The 23,699-nt window shown below is 39.2% G+C and overlaps 1 protein-coding gene across 1 annotated transcript in view; it reads right to left on the bottom strand.

The window, feature by feature from the left end:
- The window catches only part of CEP85L (centrosomal protein 85 like), a 205,330-nt gene that overhangs the window by 67,115 nt on the left and 114,516 nt on the right, over window positions 1-23,699 (bottom strand). The window contains exon 4 of the mRNA XM_009289182.1: window positions 9,671-10,437. Within this exon, the coding sequence (XP_009287457.1) occupies window positions 9,671-10,437 (767 nt within the window). The remainder of the gene's footprint in view (window positions 1-9,670; window positions 10,438-23,699) is intronic.

The following is a 23,699-nucleotide window of genomic DNA, read 5'->3' as shown; positions in this document are numbered from 1 at the left end:
ATGCCAAAAGTTCCATTCTTGCATAAAATACAAAACTATAAAACACTGCCCTCTTGTGATCCTCCCTAAAAACTTAGCTGGTTATTAAAAGGAAGTTTTGGCAACATTTCACTGTTAGGACTGAGTGGTCCCGTTTGTTTCTTTCCTTTTTTTATATATATATTTTTCTACATATAAAACACAATTGCTATGTTATTAATACTATCTTCAAATAAGCTATTGCGTATGTGCTATTAAAAGCACCAAGGATGCATCCTCTGCCAGCCCAACCTAGATTCTTTATAAGGCATTTGCAAAGCTGCAATGAATCCTATACAGCAGACTGCTGGCAAAACGCTACCTACCACACCGCACGATGCCAAACCCTAGAAGGGCAGGAAACACCCCTTTTAACAGAGGTACATTTTGCCCAGATGAGAAAGTTTTCTTCTTTTTTTGCACCTACAGAGATCTTTTAAAAGTAAATTTTCAACAATTTTTTTTTTTTTTTTTAAGATAAAAGAATGCCAAAAGTTCCATTCTTGCATAAAATACAAAACTATAAAACACTGCCCTCTTGTGATCCTCCCTAAAAACTTAGCTGGTTATTAAAAGGAAGTTTTGGCAACATTTCACTGTTAGGACTGAGTGGTCCCGTTTGTTTCTTTCCTTTTTTTATATATATATTTTTCTACATATAAAACACAATTGCTATGTTATTAATACTATCTTCAAATAAGCTATTGTGCTATTGCTATTAAAAGCACCAAGGATGCATCCTCTGCCAGCCCAATTCTTTTTAAGGCATTTGCAAAGCTGCAATGAATCCTATACAGCAGACTGCTGGCAAAACGCTACCTCCACACCGCATCCTCTGCCAGCCCAACCTAGATTCTTTATAAGGCATTTGCAAAGCTGCAATGAATCCTATACAGCAGACTGCTGGCAAAACGCTACCTACCACACCGCACGATGCCAAACCCTAGAAGGGCAGGAAACACCCCTTTTAACAGAGGTACATTTTGCCCAGATGAGAAAGTTTTCTTCTTTTTTTGCACCTACAGAGATCTTTTAAAAGTAAATTTTCAACAATCTATTGCTGAAACAGAGTAAGTCTTGCCCCCAGCCATTTTTTTGAAAATCAAATGGGCCTGAAAAGTACCATACACATTAAAAAAAGTAAATAAATAAAGAGCCAAAGTGTATAAAATTCAAGTCCTTTCTCCATTAATCAGTTCTTCATAAGTTCTTCAATAGTGAAGTGAAAGCTATTGTTAACTCTAATATTTTTTTTATTTTTAAGGTATTTGGAAAAAAAGGCTTCTAGGAGCATCCAGGTTCCTTTCTTGGGGAAAAAAAAAATCTAGTTATTGTAAACAAACTTTTTTTTCTTAAGTGGCAGAAACTAAAAACAGGTAAACAGCTGAGGACACAATGAAATTCATGTGAATCTACATTGCTTACTACTGAAGGAGCAACCTGAAGCTACAATCAAGAGTCTGCTGCAAGCATAAAAGGGCAGACTGATGCACATTATGGATCTTGCTAATAACAGAGGTCTCAACCTGCTACTCAATTTTCTGCTTATTGTCTTGGTTCTGGTGCTTGCATTTATCCTTGTGAAGCTGATGTGAACCTCTGTGAGGCTCCGCTTCCTTCTCAGATCTTTTGAGGGTTTTGCAGTGATAATGTAGACACTTCAAACTATCTGAATATAAATATGCAAAGACTGCAGAGACTGAAATATCTGACAGTTAGAGAAAGTGTTTGTATACCTATTTTATCAGAAAGCAATCCTAAAAGCTGTGCACAATTATCTACCTGCCACTGAGTAAAAAAAAGCATCTAGGGCCTTGCTGAGTACATGAAGAAATCCAAGTATGCATCAGCAGTTACTGTAGTTTTCTCACTGCTACAGCTGACTTCTATTTAAAGAAGTCAGATCTACAAAAGATCTGCAGCCTTCAAGGAACATCATTTCTGCAAAGGGGACAGCAGGAATCAAATTTTTAAAATGGGATTTCCATAGAATGTGTACTTCATGGGAAATGACACAGATACAGCAGGAAGGCAGGATGGAACACCTACACTGGGTTGACAGCACGCATCAAATTACCTGTGGAGAGCAAAAGCAGGGATGCTGTAGATGGAAACAAGGATATCCATGAAAAGCAGCTTGCAGCAGCCAAGATGCAGATAAGTTTAAATATGAAAGCATAATTGTTACACCTTTTTTGACACCTATGGTTCTCAGCAACACCTTAAAAGCCAGAAGCCGTTAGTGTTGTCCAGCAGTATCAAAAGAAGAAGCTGACAAAACAACTGAGAAACAAACAACGATTAATAAGGGTTATCATAACTGTGCCTACGAAGCCCTTAACAGTGCCACATACACGAGCAGTAGGTGCATCTGTACAAATGCAAGTGTGCTACATCCTTAACAAGCCGGATTTACCACTTATGCACAGGTCAAGCATGCAGCGTGGGAGCTCTCAAGCCGTATTTGACGTAACACTTGTTACTTGCCAGTGCAATCACCCAGTCCATAGCTTGTCCTTCCATTAAGCATGCAACATAAGCTTCTTACAGGTCCTTCTATGGCCCTTTACAGGATGATGTACTTTCCCCACAGGTCCCTGGGAAGGACAGCGACCAAGAAGAGCTTGCTTCTGCTGCAGTTATTTGCCCAGAAGGTAGCTCTATGCACCCGAAATATGCTGGGAAAGAAGGTGGCCAGACTGGGGCCAATCAGCTTACTCTCAGCATCTCTCTTTCCCCAAGTACAACGTGAGAACAGAGGGCACCAACACATATGCATTTTACAGTAAACTTAATGCCATACATAGGTATATTAACAGTCTTTTGCACACACGCAAAAGAGGCAGATGTTGCTCACGGGGTGGGGAAGCCCCAGCTTCCAGCTTGCTATTGCCAACAACACATCCCTGATTCAGCACGTATACTGTTGATCCAGCACTTCTCACAAGTCCTGAATATATTACAGAGCTGTTCTACTCACGTTCATGCTCAGGATTTCCAGATGATTACCATTGTTGTGGGGTGGTTCAGTTATCTGGAAGAGACCCATCTAAATTGGAACTACAAAAAGACTTTTCACAGGATAAAGCCAGTATGTCTAAGGAAACAGAAAGTTTATGTGAGTTCTACTGTTAACAGACATCCGCGTTCCACTCTATGCTACCTAATCCAAAGCTTAGGCAACACTAGCTGGGGCAGCACAGATAGTCAAAATGAAAGCTTTTCTCTCATCTGCTCTGAAATATGTGCAATAAACATTTAAAATAGCTTCTGCAAACTACACATCTATAGCTTTTTAATGTTGATATAGTAATACCAATTCCTGTCTGTTTGCATTTAAAGCAGAAAACTTTGCACAGCTACATCACCGTAAGCACTTTATCACTTATTTTGATAATCTTGAAATATTCCGCTTTAAAAAAAAAAAACAACAAACCTGTAAATTTATACACAAGGGATATTACATTGTAACAGTTACATAGTTATGTATTATTTAGGAGGATTTCTGCTGGTGCTTGACATAGATGGCACGAAGCATACCACAAACACAGAAACTGATATGAAGCCCACTCTAGTCTGAAGAAGAATAAAAATGGTTTTCCCAACAAAACGGGAATTCACTGATACACTGCTCGGGCTTGTACAAAGCTTATTGTCTGTACACTCTTCTGTATATTCAAAAGTCTTCCTATCTTAGGGAAACCACTGTGACAGTTTAATAACTAAAATTAGACAAATGAGTTAGCCCTGATGAAAAATAAAAATCACATATTCCTTTTCAATAAAAGGAGAAAGATGAGTCTACTGCCACCAACAGTCACGTACTTCCAGATCCAAAATTACATACAAAGGAAGTCTATAAGAAACTCTGCCATTAGCACGTATAAACAACCCCAAGAAACAACCCTAGCAGCCTCCTCTCAGCCAGCAATGAAAATTAGACTCTTCAACAAATGTTGAAATAAGCTGCTGAAACCGAAACATGCATTCTCCTGAGACGACATATAAAATTGGCAAGTTATCAGTTAACCAATGCCAAGTCTCTTTTTACAAACGAGCATGGTCCAAGTTTGGTTTCCCATCATCTGCCAGCGCTTGCTCCAGACTGAGCCCACATATGCACTATAACGAACACAACCCCCATTGTTGGACTACCAACTTCACAGAAAAATCAACAGACCATAAAAGCTTAATTGCGGCTCACAGTGAAGGAGTTCACTCTATTAACTAAAGGTGATAATTCTTCATGTTAAAAAGTTTTATCTTGCTGAAAAGTATGGTTTCATCAAAATGCGTCAAGGAAAAAATGTTGATATTAATCAGTTTCAGTTTCTGATCTGCCAGCATCATAAGAATTTGTTTCGAGTTGACATTTAAGAATAAAGTTTTCTGTGGCAACAGTATTATTTGAAGAATGCTGTAACTTTTTCTTTGAACTGAAGTTTTACAACTTTTGTTTACCAATGTTTAGGTATGCATGCAAGTTAACTTTCTTCCTTCTCTGTTTTGAAATGAAGATTGTTGTAGTATCTCTAAATTTCTCAAGGCATTAAAATTTAATTTCCAGTAACTTTTATATACATGGTACGAACAAGGCAGTGTTTTCCTCATTAAAGAAAAAAAAATAGTAAACCAGATACATTAAAGGAAAAAGATGCACTTAAGCAATTTCCATCTATTATTTCTGCTATGTTCTGACACAAGTTAGGACACCATGAAGAAATCATACAGATGTCCCATACACTGGAAAAAACAGAGATTCATCACGTGGTGCCCACAACATTGTACAGAGCTAACAAGTAGATATGCAACCTTCTGAAACCTTCCTTCTTATTGTATTATCTCCCACAATTTTAAAGGCACGCTTTCATTTTAAACCTCATTTCTGGCCTAGCATACAGTATGTACCTAGGTACATTCAGATAACAGGACAGATAATAGGATCAGGCTTTAAGAAATGCCTTTACATTAAAACATGCAGCCTTTTTATCCAGATTTGTATGGCCTCCCAGTTTAGTAAATGGGAACCGCTGTTGCGTATTATAAGCATTTTTTCCCCTTAACATAGGCCTAATCACACCCTTCCTTACTTTGGAGGTTAAAAAAAAAAAAAAAGTATTACAATGGTCATGTCTGCTGAAAGATCAGCTGTACACTGAAAATAATTAAGTGTACGGTGAAATATAAATTCTGTATGGAAATTATTTTCATTGAAGTACTGTTAAAAATCTGTTCCTTGGAAATGCGTAGGAGAATGTTTATCTTCAAAAAGTATACATTAACTAGTACACATTAGCTAGAGAAAAGAATTTTCATATACAACTCTGATGTTACACAATAACCATAGACCAGATCCTCCTTAGAGATTTATTTCCGAAACGTACAAACATCACACCCACAGCTGAACGATGCACCTTCTCTGAAGAAGCATTCTGTTGATCCACAGCATCTTTTCTGCAGTTGCAAAACCTGACCATGTCCTGAAAGACAATCTCAACGTAGCTGTAGTCTTCTACCCAACATTCTGAGCCTCCCTTACAATGCACAGTAAATAATTTTAAAAATCATGGTTTACAATTGGAATGGAAAAGCCACGTTGTAGACCTTTTAATTTGGGGAGCAAAATGTAACAAAAAAACAACAGGTAGATGCTGAGTTCAGTTAAATTCAGACTATTAAGGAAGCAGAGAATCTTAATTTTGAGAGCAATTAACCTTGGAACAGCTTTTAAGGGCTGTAATACATTATCCCTTACAGTAAACTTTAATTAAAAACTTGTCTGATTTTATAAAAATAAACTCTAATTCAGAGTTTTGTGAGGTAAACTGTCTATACTAGTCTGTAAAAGGCATAAAAATTTATTTGTAGACTGTATTATTAAGTCCAATAGCTGTTCCTGAACCATCAGTCCTCAAAACCAACTCAGAAAATTGTTGCAGTCTATTCTTGCTTCGTTAGTGATAGCTGCCCTCTATAGTCTCTCCCTCTACCAGCCTACCTTAAAGATACACAAAGCTGCTCCAGATTCTCAGTTAAAAGCAAAGTTCATTTTGTTTTCTGTTCATGGCAATGGTGGTTTTAAAGTAAAAGGATGATAAACTGTAATTTTTTCAGTCCTGTAAAAAGAACACTGCATTTCCATCAGCATACATGCTTATTAAAAGCAAAATAGCAAAAATAATCCCCACTAAGAGGAAAAGAAAAATTAAAAAGTTTCTATAAAGGTGGTAGTGGCGGGGGGGTTTTGCTTTTATAAATCACCAGCTTTCTCTAGCAAAATCTTATGCTTTCTGCTCTCTCTCTTTCCTAGGTATATATTCCGCTTCGGATTGTAGTTTTCTTAGTTTCTCAGAAATAATAGCATCTCAGTTCCCAGGTACACATATGATGATCTTCGAAAAAAATCATAGCACAATTATAGAATCATAGAATATCTCAAGTTGGAAGGGACCCATAAGGATCACCGAGTCCAACTCCCTGCTCCTCGCAGGACTACCTAACACTAAGCCATATGACTAAGAGCATCGTCCAGATGCTGTGCTGTGACCACTTCCCTGGGGAGCCTTTTCCAGTGACCGAACAGCCTCTCAGTGAAGAACCTTTTCCTCATGTCCAATCTGAACTTCTCTGACACAGCTTCATTCCATTTCCACGTGTCCTATCGCTGGTCACCAGAGAGAGGCGATCAGCACCTCCGCCTCTGCTGCCCCCCATGAGGAAGTTGTAGACTGCAGTGAGGTCACCCCTCAGCCTTCTCTTCTCCAAGCTGAACAAACCAAGTGACCTCAGTCGCCCTTCATAAATCTTGCCCTCAAGATCTCTCACCATCTTGGTCACCCTCCTCTGGATACACTCTAATATAGTTTGATGTCCTTCTTATACTGAGATGCCCAAATCTGCAGTGTAGAGTGGGACAATCACCTCCCTTGACGGGCTAGCTATGCTGTGCTTGATGCACTCCAGGACACGGTTAGCCCTTTTGGCTGCCAGGGCACACTGTTGACTCATAGTCAACTTGCCATCAACCCAAACGCCCAGATGTCTTTCCGCGGGGCTGCTCTCCCACCTCTCGTCCCCCAGTTTGTATGTATAACCAGGATTAACCTGTCCTTACGCTGAGGTTTCTTTAAAAAAAAAAAAACAAACCAAAAACAAAAACACACAAAAACACATGTCAAGACAGGAAGAACCACTCTCCTTTCTTCATCTCTTCTGGCATCCCTCCTCCTTACAGCTGTAACATCTGGGCAGAAAGACAGGGCAGGCAGGGAGGGCCAGCAGAGGATGCCTATAAGAGCCCAAAGGCTCATTGCTCTTGCACACACTTTAACTTTATTTCTCTGGTTCCTATTTCACAACCACATCTTCTCACTTAAGGAAGTGTAACACATCACATTTCAAGGCCCATCAATGCAACTCCAAATCATACCAATGAAAGTGCTTGCTAAGGCCACCAGGAACCTCCTCCACACCCCTTGTGCCCTTAATTACTGTCAGACTCCCTGTGGCTCCCCCTCACAATCAAGTGGGAAGTCAGGGTAAGCAGAGCAAAGGCCGCAGCTCCAAAGACTTCCCCTATTTTCCAGGACTGACCAGACAGCTGATATGATCATTGCTTCCTAAGCCCGGGGCTAGCTGGATCCTGTAACATATATATCAATACTGATAGAGATATAAAAATAACAGGAGCAAGAAAAAGAAACAGAACAAAAAAACCAAAGTTTTAGGCAAAACTTCATCCTACAATCTTACAGTCTCAGAAACCTGAAAAGGTGCAGCACCATTTTATGAATTCAGCCAAAAAGATAAATAATGTTTGTGCTCCCCCTGTTGGGTCTGTCCTCAAAACACAACTCGGCATCAATGCCTGCATGAACAGAAGCTTTTGAATAACCATAATAATACATATAGGGCTTCACCTGTTTCAAACATGAAACTTTGCCTTCATACAAAAAGGAGACACTGCATTTAATCACAATCAGAGTGAGAAAGCACTTGTGAGACATGAAAAACAAAACCTGGGAGTTGTTTTGACCTAAACAAAAATAAGAGTTTCTGAAACACCCATCCTAAACAAAGTATTGTGAAAGGTACATAAAAAATGATGAAGAGACATACAGCTAAATGAAGGAAAGAAGTAAATAAAGCTTACTCTGAATATATATTTAAATCCAAAAGGAGAACCACCAGGCACAGTAATCTGCATGCAAACCTCACAGACAGCACTGCTGACAGCTGCAGCCAGCTACGTGTCTCACAGGTGCTTGGAAAGAACTTGAATGAATGGATAGACTTAGCTCTTCCACGCTACCCTGCTCTCACTCCCCGAGCCCCTCGCATGCTCCTCGATGCCACCAGTAGCTGCCAGCTGCCAAGAGCCCGGCTGGCAGTGCCCCCGACCCAGCCCCAGTAGTGAGCCAGTTTCCGTCACTTTGGCTCTGAGAGGACCCCTCAGCCTCCACTCTACCTGGGTAATCTCTCAACATTGAAATCTTCAAAAAGCTTACCAGAAAGATGAGGGTTTCTCTAGTAATAAGGGTAACGTAAAAGGGTGGCTACCTGGAACAACATCAGGTTTTTAGAGAGACCCTTAAGGATTAATAATAGTTTGGCCATATTAATTGGATTCAAGTTTTTTAAGGTTAAAAAAAAATTTTAAAAAATCCAGATCACTATTAAGAGCAAAATTGGATCTTGAGAACCTCTGAACTTGTCAGTCTTTCCTTTAATACACAATGGAAGAAACAAAATTTGAGCACAACCCTGCAAATTACTTAATGTATCTTCAGGCTGGAGAAAACAGGTATTTGCACATACAGCTAGATTATCTCTGCTCAGATAATATACTAGTCTAACCTTAAACTGCCTTTCAGGAAAATCTACATATTGTAATCTGCTTGGGATTTTTTGGCAAGTCAAGTCTACCTACATAGGTAAACCTGAACATTTAGGTTTTAAATACTGCCTTCCTTCAGAAGCTATCTTTTCCCATTAGGGTAAGAGCTGGAAACAAAGATTGTGAATTGTCATGTTAGAAAGGGTTATCTGTCTCAAAACCACGTTTAATGTTTTCTATATGAAAATACTTCAAGTATGACACATAAAAATGACATATTATTTATTTAAATAAATCAGATTAGTTGACTACTATTAGTTGATTTTAATTAGTTAAAAATAAGCAGTAATATAAAATTGGATTCAGTTTAAGTCCTAGTCATAGTGATACTGAGTATTCACCCTTGCAGTATGCAGGAGTCATTCCTCTTTCAGTGAACGCATAAATGCAGCCTCTTTGTAAATCCATTCAGACCAAAATACATTCACACTCCCTCACTACACTGTGACCAAAGACTCTCTTAAGAGCTACTGAAAATGTTATTTGATGAACCTCTTACTGTGTCCAGCTTCAAAAAAAGAGATGCTAGTCTCATGTAGACAGGCACACTGAATCAGAGTAAGCAGATGTCAGAAGAAAACTGTTGGCACTCAGGTAATATTGAGAAACAAGAAGCAGCATCCCCAAAGTTTAAAAACACCATCACCTGGTTAAGAGGACTTGTTCCCTTTCTTATTTTATTAAAAACTGATGTTATTCCTCAGCTATAACACGTAATGCCACATGATGGCAGCAAACACCAAGCGTTAGCCTTACCTGCACAGGCTGTTCACCTCCTGTTCTAAAATCTTCAAGCTGCTGCACATGCCATGCAGCTACGCCGTTGGGCTCCTCAGCAGTCCTGCAGTCCAGGGGATTTGCACGTAACTGTTCTTTAAGCCACATTTGAGTCCTCACTGCTGGCTGTATGGGAGCTCCACCCACAGCCTGTTGTCCCAGAGTTGCATATCTGTCTCCAAAAGCTTCACAACTGGCTGCCATAGGTTTGCTTTCAGGTAAGGCACTGTAGGTCAAGTCTAAGGCATGTCTCCTGCTTGAGGAATCCGAAACAAAGTCGTCTTTGCTGCATGTTTCAAATTTGTATTTGCAGTCCAGTAGAGAAGAAATTTTTTTCCCCATTTCTTTGTCCTCAATTTTTAGCAACTCCATGCTATCATGCAAACAACTTGGCCCATTTGTCCTTAATTGTGGTGAGACAGCTTTGTCTGTACTAGCCCTGGACTCCACTGAATGACTACTACTGTCTTGGCTGAAGGTATTTGGTGAGCTGAGTTTAGACAAGGAGGACCATTTTCTTACAGGTCTTGCATCTTTCATGTCAAGAGAACTGTCCAGAGCACCCTGATTTCTTCCTCCTCCTGACCGTACAAAGCTTGTACTCCATTTTGAGCCATCAGACTTGAAAGCTTCCCTGTGTTTGGAAAGTGAAGAGCTGGCATTAGACGGCATCACATGGGCAGTGGGAATAGAAACCAGTGATCGGCTGGGCTTAAACGAGGATGTACCACTTGAAGTTGAATGATCTGGGAAGAGAGATTTATCATGTAAATAAGTACAATACAGAACTCATTAACATCAGTGCCCAGAGGACAAAACATCAAATTCAAGGTGAAATGCAAAAGTAGAAGGAAACAGGTTTCTTGACAAAATAGAGTCTTCTGAACCATTCAAGATTACGAGAATGGAAACCTATTAAAGCGGGAGATTTTCAAATTTATTTTGCTCAGGTGCTATCCTTACAAAGAGAGAACTGTACCGAGCGGTGGCAACAGCAGCTCCAGACACAATTCTCAGGCTGTGGGCAGAAGGCAGCGTTCATTCCTCAGCTTCAAGGTAGCAGGCTGGATTTCTCCCCCACCCCACATAATTTTAAGTAGCTTCTGTATCACAAATGGTAGAGGTATCACAATTCAGGAGCCCCAGGACTGGTTCCTCTTCCCTCACCCCTCTTCTCATTTTTTAAAGGCAAAACTAAATGCACTTTGTAAAATGGCAGTGCTGGAGATGAGCCAGTTTAATGATGGCCTCTTGGACAGAATATTCATCCCTTTTGGATCTCACTGATTTCAAACTACGCTTCCCCAGGTGATTTGCTAAAAAACAAGCGTCTGAGAAATTTTATGTTCCATTTAGGTTTTGTGTTATTTACAGACCCAAATACAATACCACACAGAAACTGTGTGTAGCATAATTTATGAAATCCATCCCAAGCTGAAATATCAAGAACAGAGAAATTAGTGAGGTGATATTCAAGAGTGGATGGAAGAGCAAAGATGAGAGAGGTAAACGAGAAGTTACTGGGGACTGGCTGAGACCTCTCACATGCACAGCAACATGTGCTTAGCATCACAGGCTGTAGACAACCAGAAATAAACACCTAATCTTCTCATTAGAGGATCAGCTACCATCAAGTCACATGGCTGCACCTTAGCAAGCTCATATTGCTCATTAGGCTCATGGCAGATAAACAGAATGAAATTGCTCTAATTAAAAGATTCTTTCGGGGTCCTTTTTGCCAACAGCAAGACAGATACACTCTTATTTCTCTCATCCTAACCTAGAGAGAACTTGCTTCTTTGGGATTTGTCAGCTGGTAAAAGAGTTCATAAGGGGACAATTAAAAAGAAAAGAAAGAAAAAAAAAATCAGTTGCTCTAGAAGTACAACTGACATACCCAGTTTGATGGCTACACTAGGTTAATATGATTTGGTGAAGGCCAGAACACATTATTAATTGGGCACACTTTCAAAGGATATATTTGACTCAATATACCATGCCACAGATAGGAAAAAAAAGAGAGCTTCCAATGGTGCAACAACTTTTAAAAATGTCAGCACTTCTTCTTTTTCTACATATCCAAATGAAGATACCCTTACCCCCAACTTGCATACTCCTCCTTATTTGGGACCAGACTTCCTTACTCCTTGCACTTGCAGCACAACACAAAATAAATATAGCCCTACAGTCACACTCCTCATGAGAAAAATGCATTATAGCCCACAAAATACTAAATAGTTCCTTGATTGATACCCTTTTATTACATACTTCTCTTCTGGCTCCTAAAGACACCAGGGCTCCTAAGAAGGTGGAAATTCTTGCTGAAGCCTTCCTGCCTCCTAATGGGTCGCTGCCCCACCATGTTCCCTTCCCGTTTCAAGGCATAAGCTCACACATTGTCTCTTGCCTCTACCCAGCTGCCTACTTTCACAGTAGCTACAGAACACAGCTATCTTTAAGACTTGACAAAACTGTCAGAGCTGGTTGCAATGGACCAACAGTTTAAGAGTTATTCATAGGATGCTGATGACGGCCATAAAATACACACAGGATGCTCACATTGGAGAAAGTGGAGTGGAGAGAAGAATACTAGCGGCTTACTACCTGATGGATCACGTTGCTAATAAATGTGAGGTACCATTTTTTACATGCAAGATGAAAGACCTTCCCTCCTCCCTGCACTTCCTCCTTAAAAACTCTATACTACAGAGAGAAACATTCTCCTTGGCTTTTTTTCCTCTGTCTTGATATTGCTCAAGAGGTGAGACATGTTAAAGAAGAAGACAGGAGGCCACACAACCCATTTCAAGTGGAAGGAATCACAGTATTCTGACCAAACACATTTGTGCCCACAGCTATTGCAGCAGTGGAGACAGTGATATGCAACACTACAAGTTCCCAAAATTGTGATATGCCCACCAGATGTAACCAATCTGCCTGTGCCAGGTGCAGTCTCAGCTTCTCTCAGCTCTGCCTTCCTGTCTTCTCTCATAGCACAGTAGATGCTTGCATAGATAGCCAGTACAAACCAGGTACATCTTGCTACTCTGCATAGCAGGGGCTGCCAGCTTCCAGCCCTGCTCTGCAATAGAAATAAAGGTACTCGGTCATCTCTGGCTGAGGACATCAAAGCAGTAACAAGAAGGTGAAAGAGGTATATGACATGATGGAGCTGGAGTCTCAAACATATATATTATGAGATGGAAAGCACAGGGTTAGAGTCCTGCTTTCTGGGAGCATTCAGCAGAAGAGCAGGGAGAGACTCCTGCTTTCCTCAGGAGAATAGGGAGGAAGACACACAGCAGAAAGAAATGCACCTCTTCCTGTACAGGTACTCCTTAGCCAGAGGCTGCTGCCTTTGTAACACTCAAGAAAACTAACTTTTGTATGTACCTTACCCAGGAGCTGAATCTGACACAGCACAAAGTCAGTCCTGTGAAGGAAGCAGCCACAGGCTTTTTTATATCCAAAGAAAATAGAGTATATCAGGATTCAAAAACAACTGACTGTGGATACCTATGTTTTAGGCTATGCAGATTTCTATGAGTAGAAATGTCACAACTGCAAGAGAAAGGTAAGAAAAGAAACCCTATCTGTATGCATATATCTGTAAAAGTTAAATACATTTCCATATCAAAAAAATTATAGTAGTATTTAATATAGCATTTTCAGTCTGAAATACTGACTTAATGTCACCTACACATGGTCTTCAAACTAGAATTAAAACCAATAATAATTAGAAGTATATGATCTCCTTCACCTGTTTTTATTAGGGTACAGAGTTATTCATATGTGCTAGATTTTTATTTTTCCTTGTTCTACTCTAAATTTAAGCCCCGAGTTAGATCTAAACTCCTTTTACTCACTTCTGATTCTAAACTCTTCAAGCAGATTTAAACTTGGAATGCCATATATATCCAACTACAGCTGATGGATGCCTCTGATAATTTGTCTCAAAGTGAAACGCAGCAATTTTGGCTTCAAGTTGTCCTAATTAGTCTTCCCATTAATGCTTACTGAAACATATGAGAAAATTCACACTTCTTCTTGGAGCATATTGCTTCAGTCTGCCTTGACTGCAGGCTCAGCTGGAAAGAGAGCCAGCCTGCATTCTGAAACATCTCCTCACAACACAAAAAGCATGAAATTCGGAAATTTCCTTGAAAATAAGAGAGAATCCAGAAAGCACCATGGAACTTAAAAGACATTAATACTTCTGTAGTCACAGACATTAAGCTCCATCTGGCCAAATCCTGCCAAGGACTACTTTATCCAAGCAGCAGATTTTTCCCTTCCATACAGTCAGGGGTAAGTAAATGCCTGGCTCAGAACTAAAAGTGCTCTCTTCTCAGCATTACTCACGTTTTCACTTCATTGAGCTAGTATTTATTTGAAGATTACAAACACTCTTAAACATGGCTTGTGTGTCTCCAGAGTCTTTCAATGCTTAAGACCGCTCTCATTAATGAAAACTTAAAGAGACAGGAGAAAAAAAAAAATATAGCTAGTTGCTACTGGTTTTCCTTTGAACAGCATCAAGATCGTATTAGGATAATTGAAAAGCAAAATTTGACACAACTTTCTTTTTCTGCCTACCACAAAGCTCCTTACAGGACTTATCTAATAGGCATAACATTTTAATACCTGATCCAATACTTCCCAAACCACATAAATAAGAGAATGGGAAAAAAATGTATTTTAAAAACACGCTACAAAATTTCTACCACATAATAGAAACAGATGGAATAGAAAATGAAGAGCATTTCATATGGCTTTCTTACTATCTTGTTGTACACTTCTGAACTATTTCATTACTGCATATCTGGCACAGAAAATAATACAACAGAAGCAATTTTGGTCTTACTAAAAACCTAATCACAGAAATTTTGTTTAAATGGGAGACAGCACAGCAGACTTTCTTCTGAAGAAGAGGGAGAAGAAAGAAACCCTCCAACTACATAAAGTTAATGAATGCCTCCTACTCATTTACATTTTGCTGTGCTATGTTTTTTAAATCACTATTGCCAACTGTATTCATCATAACTAGAAGAAAATCTCTGAAGCCATTTCTCAGGCCAGATACACAACACAATCATTCAGCTACTTAAAATCCTTATCTGTTGTCCAACAGTCAGTCATAATGTTCAAGAGACAGAGAAGGTTCACTGTAACCCTGAACAACTTTAGCTGCAAAGTGAAACTAGTGCTTTAAGAACACCCATCTACAAGATATACTTCTATATGACAATTCCTATGTGACAATTTCTTCACTGCTCCCAGTAAGATATTATCAAACAACAGCAATCAGCTAATACAGTTACCCAATGCTTGTCAAAACCAAAATGCATATGATGCATATGTTTACAGGATGGATGCGTATCTAACACCACTGAAAACAGAGAACCTTCCTTGTGTGAAGGACTTTGAAATTTGATATTTTACCCAGGCTATAATTAGAAAGCCCTGACCATGGGAGTACACCAGTATTAAAAACAGCTGATCTTCTCTTCCTGCCCTCCCCTCCCACCCCCCAAAACACTGACATAGATTACCCCAATCCAGGAAAATAAACTGAATTATTCTCATTAACTGAGCAGAAGATAAAGGGGGAAGTCAAACCTCTATTATACAAACTGAAGGTCTTGAATCTGGCTGCAGTTTAGTGTACAAAGGTTCTTACATTCGTTACAGGATGTCAGTTCTTCTGAATGCTTCTCTGAACTGTTCTGTAACTCTCAATTGCATGGACCCCAGCAACAAGCCACAAGCAATTCCAGTGTCCAACATATGATTTACTGAAAGGGCCACGAGTCTTCATTCTACCATGCAAGCATGTGGCTGCCTCCCAGAAACCTTCTCCAAAACAGCTGCTTTCAACAACAGAAGTGTCTAACTCTCCTGGGAGTTGGTCAAAAAACAAAGACCACGGGATGATGTGCCGTGACAGCAGTATTTATGCTACACGTGTGTTCCCCCCCTACCTACCTACCTACCAATTGGACTAGCCTTAATGCAGCATAGATAATCAGACGAACCAACTGAGAAGTTTCAAAATAGACAGGCAGGAGGCCAGCCCTAGCAAAAAGCCCTGAAGAGACTGACTCATCAACCTCTGGAAGCAAAGGCATGCCTTTTCAGGGTGCAGTAGCACTCACAGGAATTGTCTGGGTTTGGTTAGTTTGTTTTGGTTGGGTTTTTTGGGGGTTTTGGTGTTGTTTGTTTTTTTTTTTTTTTACTGTCAAGAAATCTTCACCATTCTCCTTACAAGCCCTGCTCATATTATTTCAAGTTTAAAATGTCAAAATATGAGGTGAATGAATGGAGAAAATCTCTGCAAATAAGTCTCTTCCAAAGAATAAATAAATACAAGCACGCATCATAGAAAGCTGTATCAGAAACGGAAGCGCTGCAGACACAGGAGAGAACTGTTCAGACATTTAACAAGTTCTGTATGAGAAAGATGTCCCAAAATCCTCATACAATTCCTAAATATTTTTTGTGCTGTGTTTGTACAGCAAGAAACTAAAACAAAAGAATAACAAACAAAAAACTTACTAGAGGCAAAATATAATTTAATACTAATTAATACGAATTTAAGATAAGACAATGTTAAATACTGGCAATAAGTATTTTAGTAAACTGAGTTGCCTGTGTCACATCTATGCCTTCAAAGCAAAAACAGTCATGTGGTGTTCAGAAGCAAGTTCAATTACTGTTAGCTGGAAAAAAGAAGCAAGTTCACTGGCTTCCAGCATCACCAGTTACCGTACTGGCAGGTGGTCAGAAAGTAAACTGAGTTGCCTGTGTCACATCTATGCCTTCAAAGCAAAAACAGTCATGTGGTGTTCAGAAGCAAGTTCAATTACTGTTAGCTGGAAAAAAGAAGCAAGTTCACTGGATTCCAGCATCACCAGTTACCGTACTGGCAGTGTTGATCAGAACTGTTTTACATAAAAAGTGGATAGCAAACTCTGAGTCAGTTCTACTTCATTTCAAACTAATTCCTGTACACTTTTCTGTAATCTACTGTGTTGCATACCAAAAGAATGCAAGTTGTAACTACAAACTTGCTACTTTTAGAAGTTGAAGTCATTTAAAATCTACACAATTTACAAAGAGTACGAACAGTACAACCCTGAATAATACAAATGCAAACTTAAGAGGCTGCAGCCGAGACAGAATTTTCAAAAACTGAAGCAATTTCATTGCTTTTATTACTTCCCTTCAAACAGCGTCATCTCGGAGTAAAACACGTGATGAAATACTGGTAAAGCTACTACCCCTGAGCAATGTTATTGTAGAGAGATGGAAGAAGGAATAAATGGTAGGTCAGCTTCACAGGCCTCCTACAACCTACAGAAATAAAAAAATACTACAAGAGAAGTTTAAAGGATTTTTAGTAAACAGAGCAGAAAGCAGTGTTGGCAAGAATGAAAGCTGTACACAGAAGTACCAGGGTAGCATACACACTTATCCAAGGAAGGAAATGCAGAGGTAACACTGAGTTCAAGCAAATGGTAAACAGCTTCTCAGACATCCTTACAAAAGGAATACCACATACATATGAAAATACTTTAACAGAAGCTTGCTTAACATATCCCATCTAACTTATTATGAACTGGCCATTTGGTATCATCTTCATTATCCTCCTCTACAGTTAAATGACTTTTTTTACATTTGTGACACCTCACGCATTTCCAAAACCCTTCCAGCAAACTCACCTCCTCCCCTGTTTGCCAGAGAGGTGATAAGGTAGCAACAATCCTACTTAGTGTAAGAAGTGAGGATAACACTCTCAACTTTCAAAAAAGGGGGAGTGGGAAACAAGTATGTTCTCAAGTTTGGTTAATGAAGCTTAACACAGAAACTGATTGCCATTGAACAAGAGAAAATTATACTTTGTCACTGAGCAAAAGAAAATTATTTACTCCATAATGAAAGATTGACTCATATTTCCCTATTTTCATACTATTTAAGTCCTGTTTTCAGCCTACCACATAAAAGGTTGCCTTGCTTCACTCAGATTTACCTATTTCCCCAGAACACAGTATTGACAAGGAACATACCCTATAAAAGTTACTACTTCAACTGTATTCAGTTATAGTAGTTAGGGTAGTGAAATACTCTTTCAGAAGTCTGCTTGTTGACCAACTCTCATTAGGACATAGCAGACATTCTCCAGCTTTGATTTTTGCACTGTCCCACACTTGAGAGGTCATCGCTGTACACCAACATCAAGTTTCCACCACACCTTCTGAGATAGTAGACTTGGCAAAAACCTCATTAGTGAAGTTGTTAGATTCCAACAACAAGGACAAGCAATTAAATGATACAGTGGACCACATGGAAGGATAGCATCTTCATATGATCTCACCTTAGCACTACAAATTAATCTCTGCATTCCAGTGGCCATTTCAAGAGCCAAAATTCCTAATTCCATCACTTAAGTTAGATGACAAGTGGCAATCTGAGTATCTTCCCACAGAATTGCACATGGGTGATCGACCCAGAATCAGTGCCAAAATGAAGCACACAATGGAGATTAGATATTTCCTTTTTTGAAGATCATACATTATCAGTTTAAAAACCACTACATAGGAAAGAGACAAGCTCAGTAGGAAGTGTTAGTTTTCTCCTATGTTCCATTCCAGTCAGGTTTGAGGTTAAAGTTCCCAATATTAACTGAAGTTAAATGATATTTGGTAGAACAACCTGTCATCCAAACTACCCATCATTAAAAATTAATACACATTCCCCTGAAATATACAGCTGATTTTTTTTGTGCAAGAAGGTATCAGGTAAAATGACCCACATTCTGCTTAAAAAAAAAAAGTTCCTTTAAACTAGCCATTTGGCAATATCAATTATGACAAGTCTCAAATAGTAAAAACTTTACAGTGTATTTCAACAAATAAAGCGTAACAAAAACTTCTAACAACATTTTGTGCTTTGCAACAGTTGACTTCAGGGAGACCGTACCAAACCAGTGCAACAGTTTTTGATAGGGGAAAACAAATACAAACTCCACAAACAAAACAAAGGCAAACACATATGAATGCTATAGTAAAACTCTTGGGATTTGCTGTGATAAAACTGAGGTTTTACAGGCACTAGGTATATATATGCAGAGAGAAAAAAGAAGAGAAGAAAAACCCCAAGCCCCGAACATATCACATACACACCAAGTACAGCCATCCTGCTTAAGGGATCTTAAGATAACTGGTATTTTAAGATTTAATACAAAATAGTACTGCCTACTAATATTTCTGTGAAGCGACAATTTGCCTAGCAATATCTAGGCTAATAATACTCAGATGGGGAATCCACAACTCCAGAAAAGAAACATCTTCAAACGAATTTAATAACTTTTAATAATTTAATAGCTACTCTTGAGCCAGATCTGGGTCAAATTAGCTCGCTCACATGAAGCCCATATTCAGAAGATGATTTAACAGGAGACTGTAAAATAGAGTAGCACTGTATAGAGGTAGGATGCTGCCACTCCAAAATGAAGTCAGGTATCAGTCCTGTGCAACAAGGACAGCTTTAACGAAGTAGCACACAGTTCAAAAAGCAGCAGGTGAAATATGTTTTACAGGAAAAGATTATTTGGCAAAGAGAAAAAATTAGAGCAGAGTCAACTACTGCAAGATTCTATGCTGTTTTCCTTACTGTACTCGAATTATTCCAGATGCCAATGTTAGAGAAATGTGAAAGTACGGATTCATTAAAAGCACATGAGATAAAATACAATACTATGAGGTATTTAACTGAAGCAGAAAAGATTTCACAGACTGTATCTGATCAGAGTCTAAAGTAAACAGAAGGTAAGCCCAAGAGCAAATTTTTACTCTGTAGTAGTCACTGGAAACAAGTTATTTATAACTACTATTGGTCCAAGCTTGCAATGGCCATCCAAAATGAAAACTGCGTTTCTGAATCAGATTTGTCTGCTAAACTAATCTACAAAGACAGAGGCTAACCTAACTTAAATAAAATCTCTTTAGATGAGAAAACTGAGCACATTAAGATAGAAGTATGTCTTAAAAGAATGGACTAGTTTTACCAGAATACAATAAACCTTTTGATTTATGCATTTTGCCTCCTTACCCCAAGGATATCACACACCCACAGTCAAATATAATTATGATTTCTAGAAACACAACATAATAAAGAATGATATGAACAATCATTTTCAAAGTTAAACTATCACAGCAGTAACTGACACACAGAGATACCCCATCCTCAATGCTTTCTCTTTGTGTACCTCTCTGCCTACCAGCTCTTCAGCATTCAGCTTTGGTGCTATTATTACTGCCATACATATACAGTATGGGATAGAGAACTGTGCTACAGGATGTTCATAAGCTGCTGTATGAGTACATGGGAGTAACATGCAACTGGCCACCACAAAATAGCAAAAAAATACTATGTATAAAATGTGGATGCTCTATGTAAAAGAGCAGAAACTGAACAAAAAATTTGTACCCCCTGGTATCTATCTTTTCCAGCAATCTGGAGCTATTTTTAAGAAATAGTTATATAACTAAGTAGAACGATTTTTAGATTAACAGGTTCTATTTCTCCCCCCGGAGATAAGAGGATAAAGCAATATTCCACAACAGCAGTCACGTAATCAGGCAACTTCATTTTGCTGAAATAGAAGTATGAGTGAAAACTTACACCGCCACAGGGTTTCGGGTGTTTTTTTTTTTCTTCTCCTTTGTGGTTGGTTGTTTTTTTTCTTTTGTTTTGTTTTGGTTTTTTTTGGTTTTTTTTGTTTTTTTTTTAGAAGTCTCGATCTTAACTTGCATTTGCCTTTTTATGAAGGCCATCTACAGTTTCCAATTCCACTTTCCAACAACAAGCACTTAACAGTGAAGACATGCAGAAATCAAATATCCCCCTAGGACCTTCATTAAGAGTAATGGCTAAAGGAAAAAAAAAACTACAGATGTCACAGTATAACTGTCTTCCTTCCTTTCTGAATCTGCAAGATACCCATGCCACAAATACCATCTTCTTCAACAGCCACCAAATACTCCTTCTTGCTGGCATTACTTCTTCATCCCCAGCTAGGGATGACTCCAAAAAAATTGGAGTAACTTGGCCCATCAGAACAGCAACCCACCCCTGCCCTCCAGAGGGGAAAATCCTCAGTATTTTTGTTCTCTGTAAGAGACAATCCAGTAGCAGGAACATGCCTACCCCTCCACTTTCCTATACCAAGACAGACAGAAGTTGTACCTTCTCAGGCTCCAAAGAAACTTATTTGTATTATCCCAGCTCTCTAACTTACTCCAGGTGCCATCATCAAGAGCATTCCCAGATTAGCTACGCTGATGCCTTTCAGGAGCGAAACCACCTCACCTAAAACATTAAGGGAAAAGGAGGTGCATGTGAGGAGAAACTCCCTCTAACTCAAGGGACCCGAGCAAAACCTGAGGGTTCCCAGAGAGCACTAGCATTGCATGCAGTTAAAACTTTGTTGTTGACCAAGGTGTATATCAATCCCTTACATTTTATTCATAAGTACAGGCAGAAACAGAGCCTACAATTTAATGTCAAGTAACTTTAGAAGGTTAAATCCCACTTTCAACTTCCAAGGAGACTGGAGTTCCTGGCTACGTTTTTGAGATCATTATCCATTAATGAAAGTTTAATCCCTGCTCCTACTAAAATGGTCTTTAGCTTAAAATAACATATTTAGATTCATCTGGTACCCGTTCTGCTCAGCACTAAGCAGTGGATCTCTCATCTTGGTTCACAGCCCACCAAGAATAGCTCTTTCTAACAGGAACAGCAGCTTTCAGCTTTATGCCAGGCTACGCAAGTGTGGGAGAGGACATACCTTCATCTTCATTTTCTCTCCCAACGTTATACTCCAACACTGTTTCCTCTAGTGATTTCCTTCAGTTGAGCCTTACACACAGTAGTCATCCTCTTAGTTTACCTCTGCATTCTCAATTTGGGAGCCCCAGCCCAAACTCATAATCATAGAAATTAGGTTGGAAAAGACCCTTAAGATCACCGAGTCCAACTGTTAACCTAGCACTGCCAAGTCCACCACTAAACCATGTCCCTAATTGCCACGCCTACACATCTTAAGTACTTCCAGGGATGGTGACTCAACCACTTCCCTGGGCAGCCTGTTCCAGTGCTTGACAACCCTTTAATAGGTGACCCTTCCAAGTATCACACTGGCTTCTGTACAATAAGAGTGCATGTGTATGAGCTTTTACCCAGATGGAAAGAGAAATCCTTTCACAGGCAGAAGAAGGTGCTGTAAGCAGCCACAGCAGTGAGGCTGCCACGGGTCCAGGGAGGCAGGAGGATACTGCTATGACAGCTTTCACACTGCTTCATAGCAGGACTATCTCTGTCTCTCTCCTTCCTCCTTCCTTCTACTGCACACAAAGGTCAGGCCAGGTCACCAAACACAGCCAGCTTGCCACAGCACTGCCACTGCTACGTACCACTTGGAAGCGGTTAATGTACCACAAGCAATTTACTTAATACACTTTGGGAACGCCTGTATCAAGCAGTAATTCCTTCCAAGGGCCAGAAATCATCCCCAGGAATCCCAAAAATTCAAGTGCTGCCTCAAGAATAATTTAGCTCACTGGGGAAATCTCTCCCCTTCAGATGCTGATCCCCAAATGGTAACAGAATAATATGTTAACAGTAGCTTATATTCAACTGGAATAGGTCTGCTGAGGACCTAGCAGTCTTGGTCTAGGTAATTGCTTACCAAGACTTGGGAAAAAGCAAGATATTTAAAACAAACATTAAAAAAATGTAAAATAAATACACAAAAGAGGAAAATACAATATTGCAGAAGTAGATCTAGCTCTCTATTTTCTAACTTTTACATTCTTAGCTTTGTTACTCTACCCTTCATTGACTATACAAGACTCTCTCCTTCCATTAAAGTTTCTTGGACACTTTAGGTCTTTGATAACAAATCAAAAGCCTACTCCACATGTAGGTCACCATCTGGAACCCAGCTCAGGTCACAGAGGATTAACCTTAAATTGGATTTGAGCATAGCTCTATATACTACAGAAGAAGTCACTTTTTATACTTCAAAAATTAAGCATCATTATCCTTATTTCCCAAATGACGAACAGGAGGCAAAGTGTTACAACAACTAGCCTGATGTCACTCAGTAAACCTTACCTGCTTCCTCCTACTGCTCTCCACACTGAGCAATACTGGCTACCCTGGTATAATGTATATATTTTAAACTTTGCAAATTCAAGCAGAACAAAAAGAAGGAATAAACTGGGGGGAAAGGAGGGTAAGACCCACCTGGAATTCTCAGCATTTTCTTATAGCAACCAAAAACTCGATACTTGCCAAAGGAATTTGACATTCCTATTACTAACAGAAACATTTCTGAAAGCAACAGCGGCAAGAAGATATGGAAAAGTTACTGAATTCCATCCTACAGAACTGATTACAATATAATAAACAGATGTGGAAAAACCTCAATTTTCCTGCACTTTTTTCCCTGCATCATCTGGCTTTCACTATTTTGACTACAGCTTCTAATATTTTCTTTTTTCAGACACACCTGTGAAGCCATGATACTAAAACTGATAATAACCGAATGTTTTTCCATTTCTAATATATAATTTCTCTACAGCATAAGACAAAGCAGCGTGATTCACATTTCTGTTACGCCCATAAACAACCCTCCCTCCAAGACCTCCACCTTCCCCACATACACTCTGAGGACTTAATTTTGCTTTTTTTGGAGGACAGTTGATAGTTTGAGCAAATGTGAATAATACACTGGTAAAATTAGCAGTGTTAATTCAGAGGCTATATTTAGAACTAAATCTCACTCTTAGGAGGGTTTCTGTACTGTAAAAAACAAGCCTCCCCCCCAGAAGGGAACTATACTTCCTTATATGTCCATCATCAAAGAAGCCACAAAAGATAATTTAAAGGCTGGAGGAAATAAATAAATAAATTAAAAAAAAAAAACATCAGTACCTGATTG

This window comes from Aptenodytes forsteri, unplaced genomic scaffold (genome assembly GCF_000699145.1).
Source record: "Aptenodytes forsteri isolate BGI_AS27 unplaced genomic scaffold, ASM69914v1 Scaffold217, whole genome shotgun sequence".
Lineage (NCBI taxonomy): Eukaryota > Metazoa > Chordata > Aves > Sphenisciformes > Spheniscidae > Aptenodytes > Aptenodytes forsteri.
The sequence above is the reverse complement of the archived record's forward strand: the minus strand, read 5'-3'. Positions and strand labels throughout refer to the sequence as shown.